At 36.4% G+C, this 23,540-nt stretch overlaps 2 protein-coding genes across 8 annotated transcripts in view; both read left to right on the top strand.

Moving 5' to 3' along the window:
- Positions 1-19,599, top strand: part of INTS2 (integrator complex subunit 2) — a 66,268-nt gene extending 46,669 nt beyond the window's left edge. For all 7 annotated transcript variants that reach the window (XM_071210539.1, XM_004460412.5, XM_071210537.1 and 4 more), the window contains 9 exons: positions 1,939-2,103; positions 3,471-3,672; positions 9,183-9,308; positions 12,472-12,670; positions 14,979-15,230; positions 15,956-16,063; positions 16,198-16,303; positions 17,272-17,448; positions 17,554-19,599. In XM_071210539.1, coding sequence (XP_071066640.1) covers positions 1,939-2,103; positions 3,471-3,672; positions 9,183-9,308; positions 12,472-12,670; positions 14,979-15,230; positions 15,956-16,063; positions 16,198-16,303; positions 17,272-17,448; positions 17,554-17,723 — 1,505 coding nt within the window. In that variant the 3' untranslated portion in view covers positions 17,724-19,599. The remainder of the gene's footprint in view (positions 1-1,938; positions 2,104-3,470; positions 3,673-9,182; positions 9,309-12,471; positions 12,671-14,978; positions 15,231-15,955; positions 16,064-16,197; positions 16,304-17,271; positions 17,449-17,553) is intronic.
- Positions 19,600-21,168: 1,569 nt separating this feature from the next.
- The window catches only part of BRIP1 (BRCA1 interacting DNA helicase 1), a 289,439-nt gene continuing 287,067 nt past the window's right edge, over positions 21,169-23,540 (top strand). The window contains exons 1-2 of the mRNA XM_012525899.4: positions 21,169-21,308; positions 23,209-23,331. Of these exons, the coding sequence (XP_012381353.2) occupies positions 23,236-23,331 (96 nt within the window). The 5' untranslated portion in view covers positions 21,169-21,308; positions 23,209-23,235. The remainder of the gene's footprint in view (positions 21,309-23,208; positions 23,332-23,540) is intronic.

Here is a 23,540-nt window from a genome sequence, read left to right as displayed (position 1 = left end):
GTGCCATTCCTGGGCAGGCTGCACTTTCTTTTGCACTGGGCGGCTCTCCTTCCAGGGCGCACTCCTTGTGCATGGGGCTCCCCTACACGGGGGACACCCCTGCGTGGCATGGCACTCCTTGCGCGCATCAGCACTGCATGTGGGCCAGCTCCACAGGGGTCAAGGAGGCCTGGGGTTTGAACTGTGGACCTCCCATATGGTAGGCGGACGCCCTATCCATTGGGCCAAGTCTGCTTCCCTCCAATTTACCTTTAATATTCATAGTATAGATAATCTATAATAGTTCTGGAAGTTAGATTTTTTTTTCTTTAACACCCTATAGTGTTTCAGGGTCTGTTTTCTTAGTTTGAAGTTGGAGTTTTCTTTTTCTTTCTCTATTTTGGTTCGTTTCAAGGAGAATAAGTCTTCTGTGATCATCTTTAACTAAATATCTGTGTTAACTTATTATATATGTGCATACTTTATTTCCAAAGAATTGATGTTATTTGGCAACATTTGGTAGTTAACATGCTTTATTGAAAATATTTTGAAAGTTAGATCAGTCTTCACTATTGTAAGCGTTCTTTTTTGTGACCATTTGTGATGGTCCTAACTATATTTTTGTGTGTATGTTTTTATATTTAGGTTAATTTTAAAAATTTTAAAAATAATTGTTAAAATTGTTTAAAAAATTTTTAGTGTCTTTTCAAAGATAGAAACAATGTTTAAGCAGTTGCTTTGTGAAAGGAAGCAGATAAGATAAGCAGTGGTATAATTTAATCTAAGTTTCATAAAAAAAGGATGATTGGATCTTAAAGTACTTTCTTCACTACTTCTGCTACTACTGTTTATAACTGATGATGAGGATTATAGTTTAGTGACAACTGTAATATGTATTTTATGTACTAGCACTTAACATAGTGGTACTTAATAAAATAGGCATTTTTCTGATATCATTTATTTTCTCATTATTGATAGTATACAATAATAGTTGTGAACACTCAAAACTATGGTATAAGTATAATGTTAGAAACAAGGCTTTTGATTTAGTCAAAGGAACGTTTTCCATTCCTTTTGATATTTCTTAGCCCTTCTTGAAACATGACAAATGCACCCTCTTGTGGCTGTTGTCAGTACTGCTTTCATTGGCTGCCAAACTTAAGCCGTGCAGCTTTGGGAAAGATTATTAAGTGTCTTCAGTTTCAGTTTGCTTCCAGTAGAATGTAGACAATATTGCTTACCTTTTAGGAATGTTAGGGTGAAATGAGAAAATACGTAAAGTGCCTAAAGACCTTTTAGGCACTTAAAATGGGTGACTTTAATTTTGTCCATATTTAGCAATGGTTCTCCGCTGGATTGTAGAAGAGGGCATTTTCTCTTCCAGAGGTCTGTTAGAATTTCTGAGTGGGGCCTTTTTTCCAAAACTATATGATTTCCCCCAAATGGACATTCTCTTTCTCTATTTTCCTTTCTTCCCTTCTCCACTCCTAAACCATTCCTCCCTGTACAATTCCTGAACCATTACTACTTTTCCTGGATGGGAGACTAATGTTGGGATGGGTTAGAAGAAGGATTAAAAACTTCTGATATAAGTAGTAGTTACCAACTTATTTTCTATCAGATGATATAGGGATCTTTAAGCAAATTCTCTGGCTCAAACTACTAAACAGAAGTTCTTAAAGGGTGGAATGTGTATACAAGAAATATAAACTCCTAGACATCCACTCCAGAGCTTCTGATAGAGTTATTTGGGATGACATCCATTATTCTACACTAGAAACAAGCTTTCCAGGTGGTTCTGGTGCTAGTGCTACTCTAATCATACTATGAGAAACCCTGCTTAAGAGTATAAGCTCATTTCCTTGTGGGCTGTTGGCCTACTGAAAATGAGACAAACAAGTGGGAAAGCTTCTGGTGTTTTGAATGGGGAGTCCAATTGACTTGTTATAAATTTTCAAGGTTTGCATTCTGCTTTACTGCGTCTCCTTGCAACCAACTACCCACATTTATGTATTGTGGATGACTGGATCTGTGAAGAAGAAATCACAGGGACTGATGCCCTGTTAAGACGAATGCTCCTGACCAATAATGCCAAAAACCACTCTCCTAAGCAACTCCAAGAAGGTATAGTAAATTGTTACTTATTTTATTCCATTTAGCTTTCTTTTCATCCCTTTATTAATCCAAAGAGATATGAGGCTCATTGAAGTCTTAAAATCACGCAGAATTTTCTTGAGGATATATTTTGGTGAATAGATTTTAAGTAATTCTCTCTGAATTTAAGGAGTTTTAACCATTTTTTTTTCCTGATATGCCTGTATTTTTTCCCACAAAAGACTTAGGTGGTATCACTAAATAGATGGTGTGGCTTTAGGAAGGTCCTAAACTGGTCAGAAATAAGAGCAATTGAATAGAGCAATGGACTTGTTGTCAATGGATAGTGTTCTAGATCATTGCTGTTGAACAGAAATATAATGCCAGCCATACTTGTATTTTTTTTTATTTTTAAAATTTTTGCTACTTTTTTTTTGAAGGTACTGGGGATTGAATCTGGGACCTTGTATGTGCGAGGCAGGTGCTCAATTACTGAACTACATCTACTCCGCAACACACATGTAGTTTAAAGCTTTCTAGTAGCATATTAAAAAAGTTAAAAGTGAAATGTAAAAAGTGAGACATAAAAAGAAACAGGTGAAATTAATTTTATCATATATCTCATCTAACCCAATATATTAAAAAAATTGTCATTTCAACATGTTACCAATATAAAGAGTTATTGAGATATTTTACTTTCTTTTTTTCACACCAAGTCTTTGCAGTCCGGTATGTAGTTTATACTTACAGTAATCTCAGTTTGGATTAGCTACATTTCAGGTACTCAGTAGCCAGATGTGGTTAGTGGATATTGTATTGGAGAGTACAGTTCTAGATATTTTTCACTAACAGCAATCTCTGGGTAATTATAGACTAGAAAGGAGGCCACCTTGGAGGAAGATATCAGGAAGTTTAAACCTTTCAAATAAATGCTACTACCAAAAGCAGAACTCAAAATAGAAAAATAGGTATATTTTCCTATTTCAGTTTATTTTTAAAATCAGTCGGAATCATCAAGAAAATGACATATTAGTCTTTGGGCCAACGATGTGTTTATAAAAATGAGATATTACTTTTTTGTCCTTAGGTACAAATAACAACTGTACTTACATGGATTTTTCTTAAGGCTCTTATTTGTAAGTGTAATCAAAACTATTTCTAGGTTCTCTATGGGTTTGTATTATTTTTGTAATTGGCCTGTAAGTTTGAAATTATTTCAAAATAAAAAGTTAAAAACAAAACAATGAAAATTAAAAACAAAACAATGAAAGGAATGAAAGTTTTACTTTTTAGCAACATTGTTTTCTTGATTTTTTTTGCTTCTACTCTGAGAAATAGTAGTTTCCACCATGAAAGCTTTACATAATTGGATTGTGACTGCCAATTTTTTTTTTAAGCATTTTCAGCTGTCCCAGTAAGTCACACACAAGTGATGCAGATTCTAGAACACTTGACCCTACTCTCAGCCAGTGAACTTATACCATATGCAGAAGTATTAACATCCAATATGAACCAGCTATTGAATTCAGGGGTTCCACGGAGAGTTCTTCAAACAGTCAATAAACTGTGGATGGTTCTTAATACCGTGATGCCTAGAAGGTAATTTCAGTGTGTTGTTACTTGTAATAAATATATAGCAGTGATAATGTACAATAACCTAACCTTAATTGTTGAAAAAGTTTTTCACAAAACCACTTACTCAGTTATTTGTTGAGTATTTGATAATCTAACTTTTTTCTGAAAACAACTAATTAAAGAGTTGTTGTAACTTTAAGGAAAAGAATAAGCTTTCTCTGAAGAAAGAAAAAGAAATCTTAAGGTATTTCTAACTTGAGAAAGTGGGTTCTCATTTTAGCCATTTGTGACTTAACTGTGATTTAGATCACCATTGTATCTTGCTTCATTGCTATAGTTTCCAAACTTTGCTGCACATTACAATCACCTGGAGAGCTTTTGAAAATTCTGATGCCCATATTATACCTCAGGCTAATTAAATCTGAATGTCTGTGGGTAGGTGTCAGGCATCATCAGTATGTTTCAAAGATTCCCCAGGTGATTCCAATGTATAGCAAAGTTGGAAAACTGTATTATTTTGTCTTTAGCCAATTTGGCCTCTGCTGGTCTACAGATTGCCTCAGAGCACCCGGCCAGCTCTAAAAGAACCGGTATACTGGGCCCTACTACTTGAGATTTGATTCATTAGGTCTAGGGTGGGGTCTGGGAATAGTTACACCTTTTTTTTTTTAAGAAATTTTTTGAGATATAATTAACACATTTTAAGTAAACAGTTCAGTGTTTTTTAGTATTTTTTGCTCATTGTCTGCTCATTGTGTTTGCTTATTGTCTGTTTTCTTTAGGAGGTACCAGGAACCAAACCTGGGACCTCCCATTTGGGAGGAGGGTGCTCAACTGCTTAAGCCTCATCTACTTCCCTAGTTATACTATTTATTTTTTAAAGATTTTAAAATTTATTTATTTCTCCCCACCCCCTTGTTGTTTGCATTCACTGTGTCTGTTGTATGCTGCTTTTCTTTTTTTAGGAGGCACTGGGAACCAAACCCAGGGCCTCCCATGTGGGAGGGAGATACCCAATCGCCTGAGCCACCTCCGCTCCCTTCTTTTGTTGTGCCTCTCGTTGTGTCTCCTCACCGTGTCTCTTGGATGCATCATCTCACTGTGTCATCTTGTGTCAGCTCGCTGTCTTGTGCATTTTCTCTAGGAGGCACTGGGAACCGAACCTAGACCTCCCATGTGGTAGGTGGGAGCTCAGTTGCCTGAGTTATATCTGCTTCCCTAGTTAACACTTCTTTTTTTTTTTTTTTAAAGATTTATTTATTTTTCTCCCCTTCTTCCCACCCCAGTTGTCTGTTCTCTGCATCTATTTGCTGCATGTTCTTTGTCCGCTTCTGTTGTTGTCAGCGGCATGGGAATCTGTTTCTTTTTCTTGCGTCATCTTGTTGTGTCAGCTCTCCCTGTGTGCGGTGCCATTCCTGGGCAGGCTGAACTTTCTATTGCGCCGGGCGGCTCTCCTTCCGGGGTGCAATCCTTGCACATGGGGCTCCCCTACAGGGGGGGCACCCCTGCGTGGCATGGCACTCCTTGCGCGCATCAGCACTGTGCGTGGGCCAGCTCCACACAGGTCAAGGAGGCCTGTGGTTTGAACCGCGGACCTTCCATGTGGTAGACGGACGCCCTAACCACTGGGCCAAGCCTACTTCCCTACACTTCTTAAATTTAATTTTTACTTATATCAAATAAATGTACTTAAGAAGTTAAATACATAGTCTCCTCCCCACACCTTCCAATTTTAAGAGTCTGTCTCCCCAAAGATAACTATGTTTAACTCTTTTATCTTTTTTTGGGAAATTTACACCCATCCCCATATCTCTTTTGATATGCTTATAATAACTGAGTTCTTAATATTCCAGTTTTAGAAATTGTTGTCTTCCTTCTATACAAGATGAAGGATTAGCAGTAATATTTGCTTCTTCCCGTGTGTATCCCTCCTCCCATTACATACTTCCTTTCTCCCATGTCTCCTAACAGTTATATCAATAAATTTTTGTTAATATCAGTTTTCTTTGTGCATATTATGACTATATAAGTGTTATTTATAGTTGAACTATGTGATATCCTTTGATTACATTTTGTCATGCTGCTGCAACCTTCCCCACACCCACGTTTGACATATATCCTAAATTAATGCTTGCTTTTCCATTTGCTCAAGTTTTTTTCCTCCTTTTTTTGTTAGCCATCATTAATTCATCCTCAGACTCTATCATTGAGGGAAATTTACTTTACAGTCACATATTACACATCAGGTAATGTATCAGTAACCTTTTTTTTTTTTCTTGGAAACATTCCTTTTGGAGACTTTGATCTTCATAGTCCAATCTAGGACATGCACAGCTACCATCCTAGAATTACTATTGTCTTTCTTTCTAAGATTCCATATTTATCTTTCTTGATGTACTTCCTCATTTTAGAGAGTGGAACACACACTCAGGTTGCTTCCTGAGAAATGATGTGTGGGAAGTTTAATACTTTTGAGGCCTTTCATTAGTGAAAAGTTTTATACTTCTCATATGTGATTGATATTTAGTCTTTGCATAGAATTCTAGCTCATTTTTCCTCCCTGAATTGGAGGCATCATCCTACTGAATTAGATCTTCCATTACTATTGTTGAATAATTGGATGCTATACCAATTCCCAGTCCATTGTATGTGAGCAATGTTTTTTCTCCTTTAAAGCTTTTGACTTTTTTTTCTTCCACTGTTTTCTGGAATTTCATGAATGATCTTTCTTCATTCATAGTCCTGGGCACTTGGTTGACCTTTTTCATTTGGGGACTAATGCCTTCATTCCTAGTAATTTCTTTGCTTTTGTTTTCTGGAATTTTTTGTAATTTGGATTCCATTCCCCATTCCCCCACCCTCTGGCTGCCTTGTGTGCTTGCTTGTTGTTTTTGTTCATTGTTTATGCTTGTTGCTTTTTTGCTTGTTGTTTTCTTTTCTTTTTTTTTTTTTTGGTAATAAGTAGTCATTTTATTATTATTTTTTATATTTTTTTAAAGATTTATTTATTTATTTAATTCCCCCCCCTTGTCTGTTTTCTGTGTCTATTTGCTGCGTCTTGTTTTTTTGTCTGCTTCTGTTGTCGTCGGAAGTGTGGGCGGCGCCATTACTGGGCAGGCTGCACTTTCTTTTGCGCTGGGCGGCTCTCCTTACGGGGCGCACTCCCTGCGTGTGGGGCTCCCCTATGTGGGGGACACCCCTATGCGGGGGACACCCCTGCCTGGCACGGCACTTCCTGCGCGCATCAGCACTGCTCGTGGGCCAGCTCCACACGGGTCAAGGAGGCCCGGGATTTGAACCGCGGACCTCCCATATGGTAGACAGACGCCCTAACCACTGGGCCAAGTCTGTTTCCTGCTTGTTGTTTTCTTACTTGTCTGCTTCTTGTCTGTTATTTTTTTTCCTTTAGGAGGCACCAGGAACTGAACCCAGGACCTCCCATGTGGGAGGCAGGTACTCAACTGCACGAGCCACATCTGCTCCCTGCTTATTTTTTTACTCATTGTTTGCTTGTTTTTGCTTGATATCTGCTCATTTGTCTTCTTTAGGAGGCACAGGGTACTGAAACTGGGACCTCCTATGTGGGAGGCGGTACTCAACTGCTTGAGCCACATCAGCTTCCTGTAATTTGGATTTTAAACCTCTTGGACTTGCTCTCTGATTTTCTCATTTTTTTCTCCTCTGTTTTTTCATTGGTCTTTTGAAAGAACTTTCTGTATATTTGTTCAATGTTTACCTTCTGTCCTTTTCCTCTAAATTTTAAAAGCTGTTTGTTTAAATTTCTAAGAGTTATTTCTTAACTGAAAATTTTTAAATACCTCTTGTTATTGTTTCATGGATGAAATATTCTATTCTTTAAGGATATAAGTAGTTTTATAATAGAAGATATAAATATAATAAAAATAAATAAAGCCTAGTAAAATTTTAAAAAAAATTTCCTTTGATCCCTACATTCTCTGTTTCTTTTTAGTTCCTTATTTTTTGTTTGTATTTTTAAAACTTTTTCAAACTAGAAGCATTCTTTAAATGTCTGATCCTTGGCTAACTGCTCATATTTAAGAGCACTGTGTGTGAGGTTGGGGCTGCTGAATTCCTAAACTTCACTGTAAGAGATCAGGCACTTCTGTATTGGTAATTCTGACGTGCAGTCAATTTGGTACACTCTGATAGTGTATTTTTTTTTCTTAATTTTTCTAATTTTATTTATTTATTTTTTAGATTTATTTTATTTCATTTTTAAAAATTTTATTATTTATTTATTTATTTTTTTTTAAAGATTTATTTATTTATTTAATTCCTCCCCTCCCCCGGTTCTCTGTTCTCTATGTCTATTTGCTGCGTCTTGTTTCTTTGTGTCTTGTTTCTTTGTCTGCTTCTGTTGTTGTCAGCAGCACGGGAAGTGTGGGCGGTGCCATTCCTGGGCAGGCTGCACTTTCTTTCGCGCTGGGTGGCTTCTCCTTACGGGGTGCACTCCTTGCGCGTGGGGCTCCCCTACGCGGGGGACACCCCTGCGTGGCACGGCACTCCTTGCGCGCATCAGCACTGTGCATGGGCCAGCTCCACATGGGTCAAGGAGGCCCGGGGTTTGAACCGCGGACCTCCCATGTGGTAGACGGACGCCCTAACCACTGGGTCAAGTCCGTTTCCCAGATTTATTTATTTTAAATTTCTCTCCCCTCCCCCCCAGTTGCCTGCTCTCTCTGTCCATTCGCTGTGTGTTCTTCAGTGTCTGCTTGTGTTCTTGTCAGCAGCACCTGCAATCTGTGTCTCTTTTTCTTGCGTCATCTTGCTGTGTCAGCTCTCTGTGTGCGGTGCCACTCCTAGGCAGGCTGCACTTTCTTCGCGCTGGGCAGCTCTCCTTACAGGGTGCACTCCTTGCGCGTGGGGCTCCCCTATGTGGGGAACACCCCGAGTGGCACAGGACTCCTTGCCTGCGTCAGCACTGTGCGTGGGCCAGCTCATCACTCGGGTCAGGAGGCCTGGGGTTTGAACCTTGGACCTCCCATGTGGTAGGAGGACGCCCTATCTGTTGAGCCAAATCTGCTTCTTCTGATAGTGTAGTAATGTCTTATCTTAAAGTAACCATCTAAAATTGAGATTTTATGATAAATATAGAATAATTACAAAATTTATGGGATCTGATTCAGTTTCATAGTGTTTTGGTGTTATTTCATTTACAGGTATTTATTATTCCTATTTTACAGGTCAGGAAGCAGTTCAGGGGGCTAAGTAACTTAGAATCATATAGCAATTACAGTATAACTGATGTTTTAATTCAAGTTTTAATTTTATATGCTGTTGGAATTCTACTACAACCGTGAAGAATTTAAGAATATTTTGTGTTAACTATTTTATCTCATTTGACATAATGTTAGATTTCTATAGTTTTTAATTTTTCAAAGTTCTTTCATATCTGTTTTTTAATTTTTTCTTGAATCTATTTTTCTAAGATAGAAAGGATTAGTTGGCTAAAGGAAATCTATATGTTTCAATGACAGTGTAACTTTTTGACCACTTGATTATTTTCTCATCAGGCTGTGGGTAATGACAGTTAATGCACTTCAACCTTCAATAAAGTTTGTACGGCAACAAAAGTATACTCAGAATGACCTGATGATAGATCCTCTCATTGTCCTAAGATGTGATCAGAGGGTTCACAGGTATGTGTCATTTGAATTTCATTTTGATTTTACAGCTGGTCCTTGGAGAGTCAAACTGAAGAAATTCATTTAAATTTATATCTTAATATTTTCACAGATAACTGGCAGTATGACCTGTGGGCTTTTTTTAGTTGTCTATATCCATGAACTATATATTTAATATTTAATATGTGATGAATAAAACCTAGCCTTAGAGAAATGTCATCCTTGGTGTTGGCAACCATTAGTGTGGCTGTTCTCTTTCTCAGGGTCAGGACCAGTAAAGAATTGGATTATTTGCTAGCATTGTTGAAAAGGCTTTTAAAAAACTTGTTCATTATTGACCATTTTACATGTGTTAAAACAGTGATTGTTTTAACATTGTCAATTGTTAATTTTATTGATTCCACATTTGCCTATAATTCCTCGCCAATTGCTTAACTTAAGCAATTGCTTTGAAGTGGCTTCACCTTAACAGAGTTCATTAATTAATGTCATTAATATTGAATTTCTAGTTGCTATGCTAAGCAATGCATATATGTATAAGTTGAGGCGCCTTTTAATCACTTTAAAGGAGTATGAACATTATAAATGACATTTAGTATATAGTAAAAGTAAAACCACAGTAAATAACCTGTTTGGAAAATAGCCACATCTAAAACAAATGATTCCATTCATGTTAAAAATCCACTTAAGAAGGTATAACCTTCCACTTGGATAACCTCTAGTTATTTAGGAAGCAGATTCTTCCACATGTTTAATATGCAGAATTAATCTTTTTTTTTAAAGTTTTTGCATTGATTTGAAGTTTTATATCTTTTTTCTTTATATCTTTTTTTTTTTTCCTTTTCACAAGTCTGGACAAATTCTTGGTCTTTTCACAAATTACTGCAGTGCTTAAAGACATGTTTTTCTGTGCCTAGTCATGTAGTCATGTATTGAGAGTGTGAAATAATAAACAGAATTCCTCTCTGTATATTAGTCCATTGGCCCATCTTGAAGGTATGAGACTGAAGCATAATATGTTGCCTAATTTCCCTGCATAAAGGAACTGGAAAGAATCAAGCAGATGTGGGAACCCGATTTTTAAAATTTGGTATTTGAATACTTCTCAGAACTGTATTTCAAACTGGCTCATCAGGCTTCATGTATATTTTCATATATTTTCTTTATTTCAATTTTGCTCATATAATTTAATTTTTATAATCTGAATATTTCCCTTGTAAACCTTTTCTCATATTGTAGATATTTTTATAAATGGTTACACATTATTCCATTCTACAGATATGCAATACTTAACTCAAGTCCCTATTTTTGTTTTTCTTTTTCTTATCTTTTTTTTTTAAAAGATATGTAGATCACACACAATGTTTCATTAAAATATATAAGAGTTCCCATGTACCCTATTCCCCACACTTGCCACTCCTCCCACATCAACAACTTCTTTCATTAATGTGGTATATTCATTGCGTTTGATGAATACATTTTGGAGCACTGCTATGTAGCATGGATTATAGTTTACATTGTAGTTTACACTCTCTCCCAGTCCATTCAGTGGGTTATGGCAGGACTATTTTTGGTTTTGATTATCCAGAAATGATCTGTCCCTTCTATTTTCTAACCTTTTAGCATTTTATTCCACGGAGGATGTGTAAGATTAGAGATAAAGGATGAACCTGAGGGAGCAGATGTGGCTCAAGGAGTTGGGTGCCCGCCTCCCACATGGGAGGTCCTGAGTTTGGTTCCTGGTACCTCCTAAAGAAGACAAGAAGATGCTGCAACTGCTACAACCAGCAGACACCACAACCAGCAGATGATGCAGCCAGGGGGAACGGATGTGGCTTATGCAGTTGGATACTTGCCTTCCACTTGCGAGGTCCGGGGTTCAGTTCCTGTTGCCTCCTAGAGAAGTTGAGCAGACACAGCAAGCAGACAGTGAGTTGACAGATGAGGGACCTATCTTATGGGGAGGGGGAGGAATAAAAATAAATACACAAATCTTGAAAAAAGATAAACCTGAGTTGGTTAGATTTTTTTTAGGAGGTACCAGGAATTTTAACTCAGGACCTCGTACATGGGAAGCAGGCACTCAACCACAGAGCTACGTCTGCTTCCCAATGAGAGTTTTTTTTTGTTTGGTTGTAGGAGGTACTGGGGTTCAAACCTGGACCTCGTACATGGAAAGCAGGTGCTCAACCAGTTGAGCTACATCAGCTCCACCTATAGTGCCTATTAATGCACATGTGCTAGTTCTCTTTGTGATAGATAATGAGTAGTGGAATTATAGTTTTTTACCTAAGGACATGGCATTTAAAATTTTAGTGGTTAGTAATTTATCTTCTTTTTGGTTTCCTTTTTTATATTTAATTCTTACATTTAATATACATTTTATATGTTTTTTTAATCTCATTTAATCTGTAACAATCTTTGTGGAAGGTATAACTCCATAGCCATTTTTCAGAGAGGGCACTGAGGCTAAGTAACTTCCCCAGATAAAATGGATGAATCAGTCTTAGAGTAGAGTTGTCCTCCTCAAAGAAAGCAAGAAGAAACAGGAATACAAATAATAAATATTCTTTCCTAAACTGCTTCATATTATCAATAATAAACTATTTCTTTTTGAGGAATGCTGATTTGCAGACACATATTTAAGAGATTTACTGATAGTGTCATTTTCTGCCAAAAGGAGTCTTTTCTTTAGGGCATATATTTGATAGTAGCTGAGAAGATGAAATAGGTAATACATAGAAAGGAATAAATATATATTGTACTTTTATTTTTACTTAAAGATTTATTTATTTATTTATTTTAGATGGTTCTCTTGTCTGTTCATTGTTTTCTCGCTTTCTCCAAGAGGCACTGGGAACTGAACCTGGGACCTCCCACATGGGAGCCGTGGGCTGTGGCATCTAGCTCGTTGTGGTGGGTGCGGCGTCTGCTTATCTTCTTTAGGAAGCACTGGAACCCAAACCCAGGACCTCCCAAGTGGTAGGCGGGCACCCAACTGGTTGAGCCACATCTGTTTCTCTGCACTTTCATTTTTGAAAATGAATATTTTAGAGGGAAAAAAATCTTACTGTGTTGTAATCTTCAGGTTTTTCTAATTGTTTAAACCGGATTATGTTCTGACTAACTTATAAATTTATATCCTTTCTTATGTATTTTTCTTTGTTCTCTGTGTTAGATGCCCCCCATTGATGGATATTACTCTACACATGTTGAATGGATATCTTCTTGCTTCCAAAGCGTACCTTAGTGCTCATCTAAAGGAAACAGCGGAGCAAGATAGGCCTTCCCAGAATAATACAATAGGTTTGGTTGGACAAACTGATGCCTCAGAAGTTACCAGAGAAGAATTGAAAAATGCATTACTGGCTGCTCAGGTAATAAAGTAAAATTTAATCAAAAAGGGCAAAGGCTTCCTATTAATGAAATCAATTAAATAGACGGCTCAATATGCCTTTTATTTACCAGGGTGACATACTATATATTTCTTTTACTACAGAATCTATTATAATGGTGTTACCTTTGCTACTGAATAACATATGGACTGCATTAGTAAAATAAAAATCTTCATGGTGCTAGTTTAACAGCCATTTAAATAAGATTAATATTTTAACAAAATATGAGTTTGACTGTGGTTACATGTTCACTCATTCATTCATCCAACATATATTTATTGAGCACCTACTATGCGCCAAGTACTTGTCTAGTGACTGGGTATACAGTGGTGCAGAAAGTAAGCAAAGTCCTTGGTTATTTGTTTCTTAAAATGAAATGGTGGAGAAAGAGAATAAACAGAAAAATAAATACACATATAATGTTAGGCAGTGTATTAATCAGCTAAAGGGGTGCTGATGTAAAATACCAGAAATTGGTTTTTATAATGGGTGTTTATTTGGGGTAGAAATTTACAGTGACCAGGCCATAAAGTGTGAGTTACTTTTCTCACCGAAGTCTTTTGCCCCTTGTTGGAGCAAGATGGCTGCTGATGTCTGCCAGGGTTCAGGCTTCCTGGGTTCCTCTCTTCCTGGGGTTCATTTCTCTCCGGGCTAGCTCTCTGTTAGCTTCACAAGGCCAGACTATTAGGCAAACAGCTTGTTTCTCTTCCTGGGGCCTTCTTTCTTTCCTCATCACCAAGCTCCTCTGTGTGCTTACTTTCCAGAGCTCCAGCACAAGACTCCAACCTCCCTTCTTTGCAGCCCGGTTTCTCTGAGAGTCCCCGCCCACCAAGGGGGTGGGGATGCAAAGTCATATGACATGGCCCAATGAAAGCCTTAATCATTATTTAATCATGTAAAAGTAAAACCTCTGAATCCAGTGCATTCTAATATGCCCAGTGGGGAAGACCAGTTTACAACCATAATCCAGTATTACTTTTTGGAATTCATCAATAATATCAAACCTCTGCAGGTAGTGATAAACACTGTGACAATATAAGCAGTTCAACTTCTTATTTGGAAAGTTTTATATTCATGTAGAATTTTACTAAAGCTCTACGTAGTCATTTTTGAATAATGCAGGAAATGTGAGGTGATAAAATGTTAAGCAATTTGAGATCTTCAAAGTATAATAGAAATGCTTCTTAGTATGAAAATGTTTTCTGATATCTTCTCAGTATGAGGAATTAAGAGTAATAATATAGGCCTATAATTCCTTATTTAATATAGAAATCCAAAATATTATGAAAATGGAAGCATTTTTTTATAATCTAATTAGCAGAGAAACTGAACTGACATGAGCTCTTTGGTGGCAAACTTGATCTAAATTAATGTGAAGCTATTTATGGTCTTTATCCCATATTGTGACTATTGATATATTTTGTTGCAGAAATACTAATAGGTTTGATTACACTTATTAGATCAAGTGATTGCTTACTTCTTGCCCAGAAATGGCTATCTTTCAGAGATGCAGGCCATACTCATTACTCATTTTTTTTTTAATTAAAAAATTTTTGTTTTTTTTTTACTCTATCCTGTGGTTTGAGAGTAAATATAACTCTTTTGTATGTAGGGGCCTCCAGTAGAAAATACATCAAGAAACTACTGTTCTATGAAATAATACTCAGACATATAGACTGAGCAAAAATGAGTTGTGCAGGTGGAGTGTATGGTAAAGTAGAATTTTTTCTTGCAAAACCAGGATCTTAAAGAGCCCAACTTCCAATTAAAAGGGAGATTCCTATGGGAAATGACTTTTATACATTAATTATTAGCCACCACCTTCAGAGGAATTAAGTACTTGGTAGGAAAGAAAAAGAAGGGAGCATAAGATAGTATCCCAGAAGAAGTGGGAGATTAAGTGAAAAGGAAGAAGATTGTGGTAAAAGTTATTTTTGCTGAGAGCCTATTTTGGACGTCACTGAATGAGAATATCCTTCTAGTCGATGTTCTTAAACTGGGGTCCATTGATCTATCTTAGAAATATGTGAACTCCTTAAAATTATGCATTGTTTGTTTATTTGTGTATGTTTATTTTAATGGGGAGAGGGTATATAGTTTTTCTTAGATTCTTAAAAAAGGTGAGACCCACTTCCCTGTAGATTGCTCACTTCTGTTCTTAGAAGTACTTTTTTTTTCTTTTAAGGAAAGTTGTCATTTTGTTATTTCTGTTCAAGTGAAAACAAAATCAGATTTGGGTTTCAAACTTCTCAGAAACTTCTTATATTCACTGTGTTTTCTTTCTTTGTAGGATAGTGCAGCTGTCCAGATTCTCTTAGAGATTTGCTTACCTACGGAAGAGGAGAAAGCAAAGGGTATCAATCCAGACAGCTTGCTAAGGAATGCTCAAAGTGTTATTACTACCAGCACTCCCAATAAGGGAATGGAGGAAGGAGAAGACAATTTACTCTGTAACCTTCGAGAAGTTCAGTGCCTTATCTGTTGTCTACTGCACCAAATGTACATTGCAGATCCCAACATTGCTAAGCTAGTTCACTTTCAGGTCTGTTTTTGCTTTGTGGTTGATCCTTATTTTTCTTGGATACTAAATTAGTAGGGCTCATTTAGAAATTGGAAATGATCCAAATGAACAAGATCCTTTGCAATATGGAGAATAATCCAGATGTTCTAGATTTTTTTTTTCAACCTAATAAAGTATTCAGGTAATTTATCCTTATTCTAGTGCATCAGAAAAGTGAAATGTGGGAAGCAGATGTGGCTTAAACGTTTGGGCTTCCACCTACCATATGGGAGGTCCCAGGTTCCGTTCCCAATGTCTCCTGGAGAAGGCGAGCTGGCACGGTGGGTAGGTGCAGTAAGCTGACACAACAAGATGACACAGCAAAAGAGACACAAAGAGGAAGGACAATGAGAGACACAACAAATCAGTGAGCTGCGGTGGCTTATGTGATTGAGCACTTCTTTTCCACATGGGAGGTCCTGGGTTCAGTTCCTCGTGCCTCCTAAAGAGAAGATGAGCAGACACAGAGAGCACACAACAAATAGGCACAGAGCGCAGACAGCGACTGCAATCAACAGGGGGGATAAATAAATAAAATAAATCTTAAAAAAAAAAGTGAAATGTCAAGATATATAGAACCTTGTAGCCTACTGAGCAACTTTTTTAGAAAAGTATGATTTATATTTTTAATATTTATATATAAAATTTGTATTATCTGTAATTTATGAGTTTATTTTTAAACTTTTTTCTCTTTCTTCTCGAGATAGGGTTATCCATGTGAACTTTTGCCTCTGACAGTCGCAGGTATTCCATCTATGCACATCTGTCTGGATTTCATACCTGAACTTATTGCACAACCAGAACTTGAAAAACAGGTAATGAGTATTTTTGAGCTTTAGGAAATTGTTGATCTCCCTTCAGTCTTGTTAGTTATATAAAACATTTTTATAATTTTTAATACTTAAAATTATGCTTTACAAATATGAAACATTTGTATTTTCTCTTGCAGATATTTGCTATCCAGTTGCTTTCTCACTTGTGTATCCAGTATGCATTACCAAAGTCACTCAGTGTGGCTCGCTTAGCTGTCAATGTCATGGGAACTTTGCTAACAGGTGTGTAGCTAACCACCACCAACAACAAAAACGTCTAACATAAATTGGCACATATATTTTCTGAATTTAGTGACAATAATATGTTTTTGTAATTAACTACTTTAACACATGCCATCATTTGTATTCTTTTGCAAATTTTCCTATTTACAAGTGTGATTTTTAGTATAGAGGAGATAAGCAAATTGCATCTTTCACTTTGTGAATGAATATGTAATTTTATAGTAAATATAAAAATTTTCCACATTTTGTAAGTGAAAACCAAATCTCATTCCTGCATGTACCTGTGTCAGTAGAAACCAAGTTAAAATTTAATACAGATGTTTAGAGTTCCAGAAAAATATAATCAAATGTATAAATAAGAGATATATATAGTGTTTCCTTAAGTTCTAAGATATTCTAACATATTTTAACCAACCTCTGGGTTATAGAGTAAAATGCTATAAAAATAAACTACTTAAAAAATATGAACTGTCATTTAATCCTTAAAAGTCATGGCATAGTTAATTTAGTATTCTTTCTCAATGCTACCTTATTACACTATTAATTTTTCTTTCCATTAATATTCATCTCATTATGTTATAATGATTTATAATCATTAAAAACTTGAACTGCCTGAGTACAATCCCAATTTCACCACTATCTGGTGGTGTGACTTATAACAAGTTTTTAACTTCTCCAAAGTTTTCAAGAGCTTCTCATAGGTAAAATGGGTGGCATAATAGTATTTTCCTCATTCATGAGACTGTGAGAATTAAACAGAGCATGTAATATACTAATTAAGTGCTTGGTTGTAAGAATTTAGATGTTGGATGGCAATTGACTGCTAGATTGTGAGCTCCCTGAAGGCAGGGGCTGGCTGTTTTAGAGTACTTAGTATCCCCAGCACAGAGCACATTGTTTAGGATACTGTGTAGACCAGTATATGTTGAATTTATGAATTCAAACATTGTTTCATTTCTTTCTAACAGTTTTAACACAAGCTAAGCGGTATGCTTTTTTCATGCCAACTCTGCCAAGTTTGGTCTCTTTTTGTCGAGCGTTTCCTCCGCTGTATGAGGATATTATGTCTTTGCTGATCCAAATAGGGCAAGTCTGTGCCTCTGATGTTGCCACTCAGACCAGAGACATTGATCCAATTATTACTCGTAAGTAGTTATTCTCAGGAATTATCTTAATATCTCAAATAAGAAAGGCCAAAATCACTTCCAGATTTCTTGCCTTAATTTATCTTTCTTTCCTAATATTTTTAGGCCTTCAACAAATAAAGGAGAAACCAAGTGGATGGTCGGGAATCTGTAAAGATCCATTTTTAAAAAATGGATCCATGGACACTGGAAGCATGGATCCTGATGTACAGCTCTGTCATTGTATTGAAAGCACAATAATTGAAATAATAAACATGAGTGTTGGGGGAATTTAAAAAAAATTAAAGAATGAACCTGTTTGCCAACATTAATTGGCATCTTATATCAACTGTAAATCAGTAATGTCTTGGAATCACTAAAGTGACTCAATTCAATATGAATACAGTTTAGAACTCTGAGAATTATGCTTGCCTGTATTTAATTAAGAGTTCTTTGGACCTAGTTTGCTGTTTATATTGTAGCAGCCGAGTTTTTTTTGTTTGTTTGTTTTTTTCCCTCTGTAGGGAGCACATTTAAGAAACTCATTACTGGAAAGTAAGTAAATCTGGTATCCTGTTTATTAGCTTTTGAAGTGAAGAAAGACTGCCCTGTTTTTAATTTAATTTCTTATAAAAATGAAACTGTGGGGAGCCCTAGTGTTTATTTTAACTTTTAGCTTGTAACAGTGCTTTAATGGTGCATGATGGCAGGGAGAAAAAAGGATCAAGAGAAGGGAATTCAGGAAAAATTAGGAGTTAAATACCCAAAGAGAAGTCGCAAAGACTTGGAATGCAAGTAATAGTAATGCAAGATTGAATTCTAATTCTCAAGCAGGAGTACTGAGAAGACTTTAAAGAAGGGAAATAGCTTTTGTAAATGACTTCTGTGGAATTACAGATGAGGACTTAAAGATTTTACATATTTGCTTCAGTTTTTACTAATATATGAAGCCATATGTTTAAAGAAATACTTGAATAATTTGAAATTTTAAGATATTGGTTTAAAAGTGTTTACAGAAACATCTTTGTGCAGAGAAGAACCTGAAAGGAGGACTCATTCAGTTTTTTAAAAAAATTATTTTTATAATGCTTTCCTAATGTATCTAAAGCTCAGAGAAGGAAAATACATTGGTATCTAATGAAACAAAGATTAGAGCAATAAAACCTACTTTGTTTGTCATCAGGATTATAATTCATATCTTACTTTGAGAAGGTTTTTGAGTAAGAAAATATATACAGGGTTTGAACCTCAGGCAAAATTAAAATGCAGAAGATGTCTTGATGTAGGGTTTTGTGGTCCTCATTTGGTAACTTCTATTGATTAGCGAGATGCATTCAGGTAAACCATAATCCTCATTTTTTAAAATTTAAAAATTAATTTAAATATTCAATATGAAAGGTACTTTTTTTTTCTTTCTAATATATATATACCTAAATGACATATTTTATTTTCTCCATTCAGAATAGACGTCTTCAGTTGTAAAACGTCAGGCAGGCTAATAAAGTGTAGTTTTTAATACAAGAAATTTAACTTCAGCTTTTCAGTAGCAGATAGTCACATCTCATTTTCCTCCTTTGTAAAATGATCACTACTGACCCTACCTCATAAGGGTATTATATAAAAAACTAGTTTGTAGATGTTTCAAATCATGAAGTGCATACTATTATACATAATAAAATATTTATAACTTTATTGAACATTATTATCTAATGTTCAATTAAATAATTTTTGATGGGAAAAATCAAAACATATGCTTAAAAATACCATAAAGTTTTTCATATTTTTAAACAGGCAATTTTATAGTCCCTGAAGATGAAATACAACTCGTTATTTTTTTTTTTAACTGAGGCCTTGGAATATTTTGTGTGAGTAGGTGTCCTCTGGTTCTAAAGAAGTTAAGAATGTTTTCTAACTAAATGCAGTGCACAGTCCTGGATTAGTTTTCAAAGACTGGTCAAAACCTGCTGAATTAAAATAATAACATATGCTGTTTTTCACATTTGTTGATGATATAAATAAAATATGTAAATATATTAGTAAATGTTAATACTCATGTATTTTAAGTTAAAGTTATAAGACTTGTCACAATGTGAAATTTTAAAAATCAAGTGAAAACAGATGTGTGCAGCTATTTTGAATATTGGTTTATAAACATTCATATTCTTTATCAAATGAACTTGTAGTTTTTTTGATTCTTTCCACTACTGTCAGCCTGAAAGCAGCAAATCAAGGAATTGAATCCGGGACGATTTCTTTCTGTTATGCCACATATATTAAATGGAAATAAATATAAGAGCAAGTTGAGAGCCTGAGGAATTTAGGAGAGGAAAATCAGAGTGATTTCAGAGCAGCCACCTAAAAGTTTTGATATTTTAAAACTTTGTAAAGGCAGAATAACAATTCAAGAGTTTTTTAAGGATTTATTTTTCAGAATTGTTCTTTCATTATACTGTCCTAACAGTAAATTTTTGTACTATCCCTTCATCACTGCTTATGCATACATATTTTCACATAACTGAATTCCTATTACCCAGTTTGGAGTTTGCTCTTTTCCATTTAATCTCATGGAAATTTTTTTCCTGCGAGTTTTTTAGCATTTATAATTATTTTATTGGCGTCATGAGGTATTGAATTATAATTTAACCATCTCCCTGCCACTAGACCGAAGTTTATAGTTTTTTCAGTATTATAAATATGCACTATGACCAACTGAGGTGTTACCAGTTTTCCTTCTTCTAGATTACTTTTATTTTTATTTTTTATTTTTTAACTACTGTAGTCCGGTATTGAACCCAGGACCTGGTATGTGGGAAGCCGGCACTCAACCACTGAGCCACTCTGGCTCCCTAGATTACTTCTTTAGGATAAATTTCTGGGACTGAGATTACTAGGCGAAAGAATTTATTTTTATGACTACACGTTTTGACATTTGGGGAAGATTGTAGTAAAACAAGGAAAGTGAGGCAAACCAACTCTCCCTACACCCTTCTTTCAACAAACTCGCTACTTGAATTTGAGAAGCAGTCTCAGATTTTGCTTTTTTGGTGACACTAGCATGTGGAGTAAGTTTAGGCTATACACAATTAAAAAAATAAACATCATTTGGCGTAATCATGATTAACCGCCTACCTTTGAGGAAAGTGGTGCAATGGACAAGAAATAACTGGTTTTAGGGGGGATGGCAGGTAGAGAAACCTAAATGGATGTATAAAATGATCTAGTGCTGGAAACCTCAAGACCGTATCTCCGACTGAATTTGGTATTTTCGGAAAACGAATATTATGAAATACTCTAGCCAGATGTCGTAGAACTCGACCTAGTTTGGCTCAGTACTCCAATAATTCTCGCCTAACACTGTTATCTCGGCTACCGTAAAGTTTGGAAATTTAAATTGAGTGGCCCTAATGAATGTTCCGAGAAGAAAATGGAAGGCTTCCTCTTCATTGCTCGAATGAGAGACTTCGAATTTCCAAGGAAAGTGATGGATAGGTTAAATCACTAGTTTCAGAAGTTAAGCGGAAAAGACGCCTTCCCTTTAAATTCCCGGGATTTGGGCGAACCCATTTACGCTCCTGGTGATTGCCTTCCGGTACCGCCAAGAATCTTGGGGTTCTTTTTATTTCAGAGGCTTGGATTGGGTGCCAGAGTTTCCACCGCCTATCCTCGCGCCGGGATTGGCTGCTTGATTTGCCATGGCGGGTGATTGGCTGTCTGAGCTCGCTTAGCGATTGGGTATTGGGCGTCGAGGGGTGGGAGGCGGGAATGCCTCCGCTTGAATGTAGAGAGGGTTGTTGAGAGCTGGAGGCTTGAAAAAGTAACGCTGCCAGCACCCCGGGAGCAGGCGGTGAGCGTAGCAGCTCAGAAAGAAAGGGAGAGAGAGGGTAAGGACTGTGCACCTTCTTCCCTGTGAGAGCTCCGCTTAATTTGCCCTCTTAAGTTGGTTTCCTTTTCCGAGTATCGGGCCAGATTTTCTTCAGGACAGGCAAACATCTATCTGCCGCACCGAGCGCGAAGCCTGACGGAGGGGTGCACTTCACTTAAGCCGCCTGGAGGTCCCTTCCGTGGACTGAATCACCTGGGCCTCGGAGATCACTGCTGACTGTGGGAGGACGAAGTGTGAGGAAAAAAAGTCTTGGGGAGAAGGGAACGCTTTCCTTATCCCCTCGGAGCAGAGGCCCATTATGAGCCTCCGCCCTGTGCTATAACTCCTTGGCGGGAGTAGGCGGTGAGAGGCTGGTTGTGTTTGTTTTCCCTTTTTGCAGTGTATGGGGGAACTACCGAATTTGAGATTTATGTTGCCACAATTCAAGTGGAGAATGGATTGAAATCTAGATTACATCAGAGTACCTAGGCCGGCGTTGAGTTGATTCAGATTAAGACGTTAGATAATACCAAAACCCATTCACAGAACTTTGTAGATAGAATTACAAAACGTTTGAACTGGAAAATACCTTGGAATAGTTCTTCTTTTAGAACACAGAGGTAATGGTTATTATTGGCTTCATAATGTTGAATTACTATATCATAATTAAACCATCCCTCTATCCCCAGATTGAATTTACTGTCCCCCCCCCCCCCAATATTACAAATAATTCCTCAATTGATAGCAGTGTTTATCACTTTTTCTCTACTTTCAATTGTTCCCTTAGAATATATATCTGGGAGTCAGAAATCTATGGGCTTTCTCCAGAAAAAGGCCCAGAAACTAATGCATGCAATTTCAAGAGGTCACACACTCTCAATTATATCTATGGATCCTAGGTTAAAAGCTGGTAGCTTAAGAGGTGGATCACTTTCTCTGTGTTGGATGCTGGGTTAGACACATTCTGTACATTACCTAATTTAATTCTTAGCTCTGTGCTTGGCTAAGTATTAATTGTCATTTTTATAAAACCCTACTTGATAGTAATATTTTCTTAAAAACCGTATCAGATATGTAAAATTATTTCTATTTTACAAATGAAGGTACTGGCCCAGAGAGTTTCATGATTCACACAGTGGAATTCAAACTTAGATCCACCTTACTCTAAAACCCATCTTCTTTCCAATATACCCTAATGACCTTTAAATAAGAACTATTAAGCAGCTACTGTGTACCAAGGCACTTTCTTCTTTACAGTGGTCTTTAATTTAGGGGTTATTACAGATAAAGATCTTAGTCCAGAATAATGAAGAGACATGTTTAAAGGTTATATATCTAAATTGTTGTCAGAATCTGATCTAAAACCTGTGCTTCCTGCCTTCTGGTCAACAGCATTTTCCTTTTCCCTGGAAGACTGCAGAAAGGGGAAAGAGGAAGGGGCAGAATAGGAGGAGAAAGTGGTGCTACGGAGTTGTAGAGAGAGTTGCCTTAGAAACTAGTTTGTTCCTGTAGGTTAATTACATCTATTTTAATTTATCATAAGAGCTCATATTTAATCAGGCACATACTGTATCCTTTTTTTGCACATTATTTCATTTAATCTTTGCAATAGTCCTTTGAGGTAGATACTACTACCATCTTTATTTTATAGATGAGGACGCTAAGGCCCAGAGAAGTTCAGTAACTTGCCCACAGTTATGCCTCTAATAATGTGATAGAGTAGGGATGCAAATCCAGTTTTGTCAGACTCCAAGACATGTTCTCAACTATTGTAATTCTTAGGAATGGGAAATTCTTTTGCTTCCATTTGTTTTATTTATTTATTCCAATATTTGTTTCCAGACTTCTGTCCTAGCTTTGGGTGTCTGTTTTTCTTTGAATGGCATTGTTTTCAATATTGATTTTCATTTTTGTTGCAGTAAGGAATCTTAAGCAAACAGGAAAGCATGATGTCTTCAATATGGTCTGAATATACAATTGGAGGAGTGAAGATTAACTTTCCTTGTAAAGCTTACCCATCACAGCTTGCTATGATGAATTCTGTAAGTAGTTTTCAGAAATTATTTTAAGTTTTTTAAAGATACAGATGCTTATAATACATAACATACATTGAGTTTGAGATTGCATTCATTTTCTCGGATAGTAAATGGATTGAGAATATTCGTGGGGTTCATTTGGGAGAATATGAAAAAAATCTAACTCTAACCTTTGGGAAAATAAATAATATTGATCACTACTACTCTATATATCC

The sequence above is a fragment of the Dasypus novemcinctus genome, chromosome 21, assembly GCF_030445035.2.
Source record: "Dasypus novemcinctus isolate mDasNov1 chromosome 21, mDasNov1.1.hap2, whole genome shotgun sequence".
Lineage (NCBI taxonomy): Eukaryota > Metazoa > Chordata > Mammalia > Cingulata > Dasypodidae > Dasypus > Dasypus novemcinctus.
Note: the sequence above shows the minus strand (reverse complement) of the source record. Positions and strands in the feature narration are given on the sequence as shown.